General features: G+C 42.5%; 1 protein-coding gene across 1 annotated transcript; it reads right to left on the bottom strand.

Moving 5' to 3' along the window:
• Positions 1–140: 140 nt before the first annotated feature.
• On the bottom strand, positions 141–9,628 carry NDE1 (nudE neurodevelopment protein 1). The gene is made up of 8 exons (XM_054390953.1): positions 9,515–9,628; positions 8,404–8,557; positions 4,727–4,875; positions 4,307–4,443; positions 3,147–3,326; positions 2,279–2,370; positions 1,205–1,341; positions 141–251 (listed from the first exon to the last, which is right to left on the bottom strand). The coding sequence occupies exons 1-8, from the start codon at positions 9,598–9,600 to the stop codon at positions 158–160; spliced, it is 1,029 nt and encodes a 342-aa protein (XP_054246928.1). The 5' UTR covers positions 9,601–9,628; the 3' UTR covers positions 141–157.
• Between the last annotated feature and the right edge of the window lie 1,701 nt (positions 9,629–11,329).

Here is an 11,329-nt window from a genome sequence, read left to right as displayed (position 1 = left end):
AGGCAAGGACACAGCAGGCCATTGCCAGCTGCAGTTTCTTATTCAGCTCTCACCTACCCTGAAACTGCTGCCCGATTGCCCAGTGATAATTCCCTTAAAAACTGAAGTGTAAAATATACATTTCTTTTTTTAACTTTCCCAAAGCCAGTCAGGCTTTTCATAGCAGCATCTTGACAACACTTTGTGAGGGATGGCTCATTGGTCCTGGAACATTTGAAGGCCGTGTTCCAAACTCCAGGCGTTTCACTAACCTGCAAACACAAACCAGAACATTTTGTGCTCAGCGTCACCATCTTCAGGTTAAGTGGTCACTTCCAGAGTACACCACTCAACTTGAGAGCTCAACAGATGAAAGAACAGCATTCTGAGCACCACCTGAGCCCGTTACCTAACTGAGCTGAGCTTCCACTGAAACACAGGGCTCTGCTTCCCTCTGAGTAGCAAGAAGCTATCTTGTACAGGTGTTGGAATTGCAGCTCCAGCATTACAGCAGCAGATGTATAATCAGCTGCATGAATATGTAAAGGTATGCCCTTGAGGGTTTCTTGTAAGAGCTTTCATGAGCTTTCTCCCCAGGCTGGGATAGCAGTCCCTCCACACAGCTTTGGGCACGGGATACAGGACAAACCAGTATTCCCAGCACAAGGCTCTAGCTGAGTAATTAAGCTTGTGACAAACTGTACCATAAGCACTTACATTGCAGAGAATCTGAAAAATGTGCAGTACAGGATTGGCAGGGTTTAAGCTGACACTGAACTGCAATCTGCAATGGCCTTGCTGATTTTTCTTTGTTTAAAAAGAGGCAATTTGTTCAAGTGTTCAGACAAATTTATAAGCTGAGTCAGGTAACTTCCTGTCAGCTGCTCCTTGGAAATACAACTAGCAACAGTCAAGCACTCAGATTGAGGGAGCCCTTTATTTGCCTTTTTTTTCCAGTTCTCCCATAACTAATCATCTTAACTGCAATAAGGGAAGACCCTATGTGCTGTAATGTTCCTTGTACAAGAAAATGAGTAAATTAGCAAGAACTTCTCTGTTGTACTTTGCTCCATTTAAACACTGGGTTTAAAATAAAACACATTTACTATTACATTTACTTTGAATTTGTGGTTTTTAAAACTTGATTTAATACTAAGTAGAACAGTACCAGGCATCAAGTTCTAACCACTGTCACTAAGACACAAGAGCAGAGACCAGCACTCACCCTGTATCACACAGAGGCTGGTGAGGGCTCAGGTGTGTTTCAAGGACATCTCTGTTCATGCACATGGACACGGTGGCTCTGTTTGGAGACTGGTCATACACAAAGTTTCGGCAAGATGCAAGTTTGGATTCCAAAGCCTAATGTAAACACAGGTGAGGGAAGTGTCAGACAGCACTTCTCTTTCATGAGATAGCACTGTGGCACACCAGTATGGCATTAAGACTGCTTGGATTTTTTCCCTTCTAAAGTGAATTGTCTAGTAGAGGAACCTGCTAGACCCCAGTGCCACATGAGCTCTGAATTTTTGCAGACATTAAGGCAATCAGCTCTCTACAGCTGAATCCCATTTTCTGTATGGGAGTTTAAGGAATTGATGCTGTTCCTCAGCAGAAACGTATTTTCAGCTTACTCAGGGAGATTTTGACATCTTTCTGACAGGCATCACTTCAGACAAATAAATGTTCACCTGCAATATTTGTTCCCCTAGCCACATAGCAGAGTGTAAATGTTATGTAGTACACCTGAGGGATCCAAGTCATAGATAACCTGTTCTCTCCCACACACTCCCATTCTCGATCGCTCTACCTGTGTTGCTTGTGCCAACACAGCACTGGGGCAGCAAGGGAGAAAAGAGAGGGAAGTCACAGGATAGCTTTTCAGCATTGGCACTGCTTTAAATATCAAACTACTGCCTAACGTGATATTAGGCCTTGCTCCAAAGACAACTGGACTCTTAAGGCAAACTTTATCAGAAGCCCTCTAGAAATCAAGCATCAGTCTGCTTTCCTCTTCACTGTCCACAGGAGCAGATCCTTTCCCGATTTACTTGTGGTGGTTTATTCTTTCTGCAAAAACACTTTCAGAAATTTGTAGAGGAAGCAGAGCAGGGTCCACCTTCATTTGGCAGTTGGTCAGAAATACAAAGTCCAGACCAAATTTCAAAACTGTGCTTAGCTAACCTGGGCTCAAGATACTCTTTCCAGTCTCCCCTGAGCAGCACCTCAAACAGTGCTGGCTGCAGTTTCAGACAGCTCTACCCTTCCTAGAGCCATTGGCTAGCAGGCAATCACTTACTCCCACTTTTCGCAGCAAGTCTCCCACGATGTTAAGTGCAGATATTCTTGCAGCAGGTGTGAGAGGAGTGGCACTGTAACTGTCCTCAAGACCTGCAGGGCAGATTAGAAGGAAGATATATCACTCACTGAAAAAACAAACAAACAAACAACCACAAAATGAAAAAAAAGCTTTGCCACTGGAAGTCAGAAGAGAGGCTGACAGGGAACCAATATTCATCTTTTTTGTATCATCTCTGGATCTTTTATATCCATGAGGAATACGAAACACTGTCTCCCCAAGACAGCTCAAGTTACACTGTCATAAGATCAAGTCTCCAGATGTGCTGTGGCTTGGGTATCCAGCCTACTCCCCATCTCTGTTGCTGCAGTGTGACCACAGGAACATGGTCTCAGAGAGGAACATCATCTCTTATTTTACTGCAGATCTCCACATGTTCCCACTTTTACAGAAGCATTCATGTCCTCCACACAAAACGCATATTTGTAGGTTGAGCATACTGAAGCCAACAGTCAAGCTCTGTCAGTGCTCAGAGCTATCATGTCATAGAAATACAACAGCACAACTCACTGCATTTCATACATACACACGAACAGTTACACACAAAAGTCTAAATCCCTCCACTAATTTAGCCTATCATCTCTGGGAGCCTTGTCAACTAACAGTACACTCCCAACAGCTCACCTTATCCATCACAATTAGTACTACTACTGATAGTTCAAGGGAGAAGAACAGCCTATGAATCACAGTTGATTGTTTCAGAGTTAATCAACTCTGTTCCCTTCTGCTCATTCCTCCTCCTTTCAGAAACTATAATGAAAACAAGACCCATTGAATAGTATGTCTGCACTGGTTTTCTGTCAGTCACCTCTCCTAAGTGTCATAGGAGTGTGTCGGTTGATGTTGGGTGCCCAGTGCACTGAGGGAGTTGCAGGCACAGATAAGGATGCTTGAACTGCAGTGTCTGTTCTTTCTGTTTCCAGGGCAGCTCGCATCGGTGTTTTGGGTTTCTCCTGCTTCTGCTGCACTGCAAGCTCTTGTCGTAGATCTATGAAGCAAGCAACACAAAGCAAGCCTATGGAGTATGTATGCACCAAGATCAAAACAGGTAAGAATGTTTTGGTCAAAAGACTGTTCCCTCTTGTGGAGGTGAAGTCACTTATCCTTAGGAAGATCACTCCAGGCATATGTCCAAAATGTGGATGACCAATAAAGGCTTTCCTAGGATTGGCTCAAGATGTTCTTACAGTAATTAGTTTGGTCATTATTATCTGGCTTTAATTTTCATACCCTCACACAAGGCTCCCTTTGAGGCAGGGAATTAACTCCTTTCCAAATGTAGGAAGCCATCAAGACTGAGCTTAAGCACTTTGGTGACGTTCCAGCTGAATGCCAGGTTGAGATTCTCCCTTTGTACCCTTCACTCTTCTACTCTGCTTTCCACATGAAGGAAACCTGAGCTTATGCCAGGTGGAAACCACATCATTATCTAGCCAAGGAACAGAGTACTTTGGTCCTACAGCCTGGCTCTAGCTTGTGGAAACCACTCAAGGACACAGAATCTGAGCAGACCTGAAAATAGAAGATGCTTTCCTTTCTCACCCAGCCTTACTGACAGCTATCAAAAAGCCAGCACATGAGGCTGCTCAAAGGTAACTAGAAGTCAGTCACAGCCTTCCAGTTTCACTGCTCCATTAGCATCACACTGACTCCACTTTTCACAGGGCAGGAAGCAATGAAGCTAATGGTTATTAAAACTGACCTTCATGGTTACAGGAAGCCAGACCAGCACATGCCTCATACAGACTGGCTCTTCTTAATCCAAGGCCTTGAAGCATTCTGTGAGCTGCTCTGGAACAAGGACTGTTCAAAGGGAACAGTCTTGAAGGTTCCTCATTTACTTCTGTGTTTCAGATAGCAGATTTTAAAAATGCAAGCTTAAAAGCCAAGCTCTAAGATATATGGAGAGACCTGAACAATGATAAACCAGGAGGGAAGCAAGGCAAAGAGGAATAATTTTTGACTAACCTCTAGCTTCATCTTTCAGGCGTTGCACAGACTCCAGAAGGTTCTCTTTCTCATCCAGCTCACTCTCCAGAAAAGCGTTTCTTTCAATAGCCTGGTTCAAACGCTGCTCAAAATCTTCCAGAGACATTATAGTGGCTCTGAAAAGGAGTGCACAAGATACCACCACCAGACCCTTTAGGTACATAGAGGAACTCCTCTCACCAGAGAAAGGATAATGTTGCATATTCGCTTGGCTTCATTTTATTATTTTATTTTGGCTTGTAAGATACAAACAAGTGCAGTGGAAGGAGCAGAAAGGAAAGAAAATCAGCACATTTCCCATCTTCATCTCAATCAAGCACAGCATCACAAACAGTGCAGTGACAAGAAGTTCACAGGACAGAATAGAGGTGAAGAAAGAAACTAGAGGAGGCAGGTCACCTTTTTGCTCTTTCCAAGTCATCATTTGCTTGCTCGAGTTCCCGAATATATTTCTGAAGTTGATCTTTAATAGCTTTTGTCTGTGCCAAGTCATCTTCCAGTGCAGAGATTTGCCTGTATCTTTCTGAATGCTCCATTTCAATCTTTTCCTAATCAAAAGCAAATCAAACAGTACATCAGGGACTTAGCAATGCACATTCTGAGGCACTGTCTGAGTACCTCCAAACAGCAGAGGAGGACGCTGTGAAGTTTTTTTGAAAACCATCATCTTACATATGGCAAAATGCCAAAGCAGCCAATTGCTTACATACTTCTAGGCTGCCAGCAGATGAGAGCTCTTCCTATCACTTCTTATCAAACAAGAGTGCTGGGTAACAGTTCCTGACCTCCACAGCACAGGGCCATTCCTTACTCTCCAAGACTTCACATAATTTTTGAGCCCACAGAGCTTTAGCAACACACAAAGCAGGATGCAACAGAAGCCATTTATTTTCAACTCTACTAAGTCAAGCAGCACATAGGAGCATAAATATCAGTGAGGAAAAAAAAATAGATCCAAGTGTGACACTGTTGCATACTGTTAAACCAGTAGGATTCTCTACTGCCCCTGTGGTTTTTAGTCCAATGCAGGTTCAGATCCTAAGATGTTTCAGGTGCAATTGCGTAACATGCTTTGGATGTGAACCTAAACCAAACTGTCTCCTTTTACAGCATGTACACAAAGGCACATTTAAGAGAGGCACAGGTAGGGATGGAAGCTTCATTCCTCTATCAACTAGCTCCCTCCTGCTGTTGCTGCTATCTGCACAAATCACCCCACATCATGTGACAGGGGAAGCTTCACAGCTTAATGTCTACTGCAGTGACGTACACTCCCCCACCTTACCATCAGATCACTTCAACATGCCAGGGACTTTCTTGAAGCTCCAACATTGCTCTAAGTACCACTCCTGAAGTGTTTTTGCCACACGGAATTTAAGTACAACACTTGGAGTTACCAAGAACAAATCCACACACTGGAATTTGAAAACCACAGTGTGCAGTTTAGAATGACTGACAATTTGAAGACAGCTGTTTTAGCACATGAAATGCATAGACAAGGAGGAGGGAAAGAGATCCCCATTCTGAATTAAAGAATTCTTATTTGATTCCAGTGTGGTGACACTGCTAGGATTGCGGATCTCTGGCACATGGTTATATGCTGAATATAAGGGCACACAAACTCCAAGAGGCAGATTACTTTCAGCAGGCTTTTCAGGACTCTAAACAAACCTTCCAGAGCACTACCTCCATTTATTTTTAGGTAGTGTGAATTCTGGTTTCTGCAGGGAGAGCAAGCACACACACTAGGCTGGTAAGCTCAAAGTCACAAGCTGTGTGGGCCTGCCAAAGTTCACTAGTGTTGACCTAGATGCAGACACCAACCCTTGATGGGCTCAGTTAACATGGATGCTCGATAGCTTCACAAGCTTAATACTTTGCTCTTGAATTAATTCAGATAAAAGATCAGAACTGCAAGGTTTGAGTCTTTGTTTTTAGCCAATTGTAATCAAGTATCAGCTGATCTAGCCATCAATGGAGTCTCTGTTCCTTCACTGCAGGCTGTCACTGCAGTTTTCAGGCTGCATGAATAGCCAATTGTTAAAAGGTTCAAGCAGAATGTTTTAATAAAGTTATCTAGTGTGAAGAATAATTTTAGATTTTCTAAAATGTCTGTACCCTCCACTTTTTGTGGTTCTGTGTTATTTCTCATCATTTTCATTCTTAACCCCTTCAGCTGGTTGGGCCCTCCTCTCATCCTAGCTCCTCTAGAAAAAGAAAATACACACTCTCAATTAAACGAACTGCAGGTTTAGTCAAACTTATGCCTTCTCCCGAAACCCACCAGCTTCCAGGAATTTATGTGGCTACATGGAAGAGTAGAACAACACTCCTTACAACAGGCAGAGCTCACACAAGCCTCAGAGATTGTGTTATCAAAATGGTGGGGGATCATTGTGTTGGTGTTAAAGGGACAGGACACCTGCCTGCAATGGAAGAGTATTTCCTTCAGATGGTAATTTGGACAAGAGTTTAGACAAGAGGCATTGCAGACCTGGATTCATTCAGTGATTAATCACTTGCATGAATATCTTCACTCCCATTAGCTCATTATTGCATCCAGTTGAGTAGAAGAAGTGTAATTAAATTAATCTCTGCTTCCACAAATATTGGCCTAGTCCTAGTCCTACAAAAATACAGCGTCATGTTTCTTGGGTGACTATACTTCACTTCAGTAAAAGTCAACGAGATCAAGTTTTTTAAAAGCATGCCAATTTCAGTGACCATTTCTTCCCAAATTTAAGAAAACTTACCAGCATTTCCTAAACCTGCCAACTAGCACCAACCAGGGGGACTAGCAGCATCTTAATGAGAGTGAAATGAGGTAGACTCATCACTCTTCATACCTTAGATAATTTCTCTCTGGGCAGAAGTTCCATCTCAATTAAATTCATATCCCCTATGCTTTATAATTGTGGAAGTCAATGCTTTTCAGCTGATTCTTAGTTTGTTCCACAGAATGCTTCTTCCCAAAGTACAGATAAATTCAGTAATGAAACCAAGTGTTCTACGCCTCTCAGTTCTGTGCGTTATCCACTGGCTGCTGCTTCCCAGTTTATGATACCAGATAAAGACACAGCTAGGTAGAAAAAGAGTTTTAAATTACTGAGTTTTCTTATGTAATGAAAGAACACAAGTGGAATGTTTACACATCCATGTCTACACAACGCAGACATCAAGGCATGAATAAAAGCACTATGTAGATGGAAGGAGCAGCTCTGCTATTGTGATGGTTTGAAACTCTTTTTAATTTTTCCTTGCAAAGTTCAGAACATAGAAAGTGAAAGAGTATAAATAAGTCACTATTGGGTGTAAGAAAGCAAAATAACGATTGTTCTAAACACTTCCATTGGATAGATAGAAATGTTTAAGAACTATTACCCAAAACAAAGTGGGACACTCTGCACATTCTGCGTTCTGCAGCAGGGGCAGTTGCTGGGCTGTCTGGCTGCTGTTTCTTCTTCTCTTCTGGCTGAAGATAACACACTGACCTTGGCAGCTAAGTCAACAACTTTCTGCTCTAACTAACTCTGCTTTCTGTCCAAGGGGGGTCTGAGGGAGAAGCTCCTGGGAGAGGGAGGCCCCTTTGGGAGGGTCTCCTTGGGGGGAAGCAAAGGGAGATTGGTTGTGCTTTTTCTGTTTATTGTATATATTTGTAAATGTTGTGAATTTTGTATATTTGTACATATTCATTGCATTTCATCGTAGATTGTAGACTCTGCTTGTAAATACAGCCTTCATTTGCTTCCAGACTGGGCTAGCCTGGTTATTGTCGGTGGGGGGTTTCAGCTCACACCGACACAGCTATGCTCGCATTTTCTCTCCACTGCAAACAATTTTCTTCCATCTCAATTTCATCCCAACACATGACCACAGCCTGCAAACAGGGGTTCAGGAACATTGCCCAGGTATCCTGAAAGCTGACACCAGATTGGTATCTCTGCTTTTGTGCGGTTTTCTGTTCAGTTCGTTTGTAATGCAGAAGGTTACTGCCCACAGAGCAAACTGAGTCTGCATATGCCCCTTTCATTTCCCTTTGCACTAGGATGTACCATGCATGTGCCACCCACTCTTACTTTGACTGACTCCAGCTCCATTCTCAGACGATTGTTTTCTGACAGGAGGTCTCTGTTTCTGGACTCCGTTTGCTGTAGCTGAGTCTCCAGTTCAGCTTCATACTCTCGACTCCCTTCTTGGAATTCATGCAATTCTTCCTGTGTGTTCTCAGCACTAGAAAGCAATTCCATCAATAGAGTCCATAATAATGAACAAAGAAAAAATCTCTATCATACTCGAGGTAAAAAACAAATGCAGCCTTTAACATAGGTGGCTTTATGTCCTTCTCCAACATACATATTCAACTGGAAGAAAGGGCCATATGCAAATGTTTCTCCCTCAAGCACGGTAAGCCACCCCACAGCAAACTGATAGAAAAGTTTAAAAAGCCCAAACAGAGAAATGCCAAAGTTTGCCTTCACACTACAGGTGCTGAAGTCTCTTGAGCATGCATATTGTCCACCTCCATCTGCATTTAATCTGTCATTCAATTATTTACTCAGAAATACAAAAGACCATTTTCAATCAGCAATAAAAAGTGAGTAAAAGAAAAAAATGGAAGGAAAGTTATTCTTATATTCTTAAACAATTCTCTTGAAATAATCCTCCAGCAAGTCAAGCAAACTGCACTAAAAGGTCTGAACATCTAAGGAAGGACTCATTAATATCAGCATCTAAACAGTTTGCGAGTTTTTCACCCTTTACTGCATTTAGACCAATATACTGAGCTAAAGGGAGGAGCAAAGGATGTCCATTCACAGCCATGAATCCTTCTCCACCTACATGTTGTCAAACCATTCTTGATCTACAAAGAGATACAAAAGAGTGAGCAGCAGCATTTCTCTTTCTGCAATGACCCAAATCTTCCACCTCCAACAAGGTTTTGCAGTAAATGATGTTGATCTGGCTGCCAAGAAATGCAGGCAGAGACAATTTCAGTACATGCAGTCCTATTCAAACCAGGGCAGTGCTACAGCAGCACAGATTCGCTGCTCAACTAAGCATCAAGGACTCTGGGCTGTTGTAGTTCAGCAGAAACCTTGCTACTGCTACCACTCAAGATAGCTCAGCCACTTTGCAGTGTTGTGCACTCTATTGAGCAACTTGAAAAGAATGAAGCCACTGCCTTACTGCTGCTTGTATTTCATTGCCATCTCTTTCCAGTATCTGGCTTCGTCTTCCACTGAGCTGAAATGATGTCCTTCTGAATCTTCCATGATGACTCTTCAAACTTTAAAACGCTTCCCTCATTTTTTCAACCCTGGAAAATTAAAGGATCAGGCATAAGAACTACTGCACTGAACTACCTCAGTACTTCTCACCGCAGAGAGGTGCACCTCTCCTCCCAGGACATCACTGGATACCTGGAGACCAAACTAGAGATCAGCCTTGACAGGGCTCTGTCAGATATACCATAAACATTAAAGAATCCCTGTGGAGAAATCAGGTTCCTTTCCCCAGCTCTCTCACAGCTGCTCCATGTCTATGCTAAAACCCCAGCAGCATGCACCTTCCCTTCCCTCTGACTAGGCACCACAGAGCACCAGACCTCAGCTGCAGCTGTGCCAACACACACAGAACACAACTGACAGAAGATATCTCAGGCACAGCTTCATCTCCAAAGACAGTGCAATTAAGGTTGATTTCAACAATTCTGAAGACACTTAAAATGAAATTACAGAGAAACTTCAAAGAGACACAGGTACAGTACTCTAGAAAATTTCCTGTGTTACCATTTCCAGGAACACCTAATCTTTTCAAGGACATAAATGCTGGACACATGAAAAATTTCTCCCTAGGTTAACACAGACAGAGCTAGCCAGTTTTAAATCTAAAATATTGCAATCCATTTATGGCTAAAAGCCATATTATATCTGGATAACTCAAAGAGCAATGGGAGAAAAGAAAAGTGAGTATAAAAGCTTCACAGGGGTTTTAGTGGGAAACCACCTGGCTGGACTAGGTATGCAGATGGCAAAAAAACCCCATGAACTATCCAGACCATCCAACTGTCCCTGTGCCATCATAAACTCAGTCACAGGACACAGACCCAAAAGGGAATGACACATGAAAGAGCCACTCAAGAACCTCAGTTTTGTCACTCCCTCTTGAAGACTTAAGTATCCAGGCACCACAATTAAGTAAATGCCCTCTGATGAGCATGGTGCACTCTACTAAACAGGTCACTAACAAATAGAAGGCTATATGAATTGGTCTTGACAATGGAGAAACATGAAACTTAATGTACTGGATAACCTGACCATGTCCAATCCCAGTGAGCCAAAGATTCTGCATAGAAATTATCAGTTGAATAGAAACACAGATAGATCAAGAACATACAGGTGAATAATTCAAACAACAGAAATATTCAGAAAAAATTATTACTGAATTGAGGAAACAGTTCTTCTGTCAAGTTTCAGCTCCAGATCTATTGGGCAAAACATTTTATTTCTTTAGGGTTACCACTAGGAAGAGGAGAAACAGCCAAAGCCTTCAAAGACCATTTAGGTATCAGTCCTGCAATCTTCTCTTCTTATTCATGACCGGGAAGTGGACCTTCTGTGTAGCAAATGTGTATCCACTGCACATCTAGCGAACTCAATGGAGAAAAATACTCAGTACTTGTGTCAAGACTTTCCTCTCCAGAAAATCACCTGGTTTAAACAGGATTAACAGCCATCCATCTAGTAACTCTACTGAGAGAAAAGTGAGTAATTCTTACCTCTACTACAGACAACACCATCTTGTACGCAGAGCAGTCTGGCAATCTGAAGCCAAATTCTTACATACCTAAGTGAAGCTGCACAGTACAAGCACTTTTCACAGTCTAGGTGACTTTCAGGAGACTGAGCAAAGAGGAGGCATCTGTCACAGCTAAGTGGGCTGTGCCCACACACCCCATTGCACAGCACCAGCTAAACACCCTTCAAAATTATGCTATTATTT

This window comes from Indicator indicator, chromosome 22 (assembly GCF_027791375.1).
Source record: "Indicator indicator isolate 239-I01 chromosome 22, UM_Iind_1.1, whole genome shotgun sequence".
Taxonomy (NCBI): domain Eukaryota; kingdom Metazoa; phylum Chordata; class Aves; order Piciformes; family Indicatoridae; genus Indicator; species Indicator indicator.
This window is presented reverse-complemented; position numbering and strand designations above follow the sequence as displayed.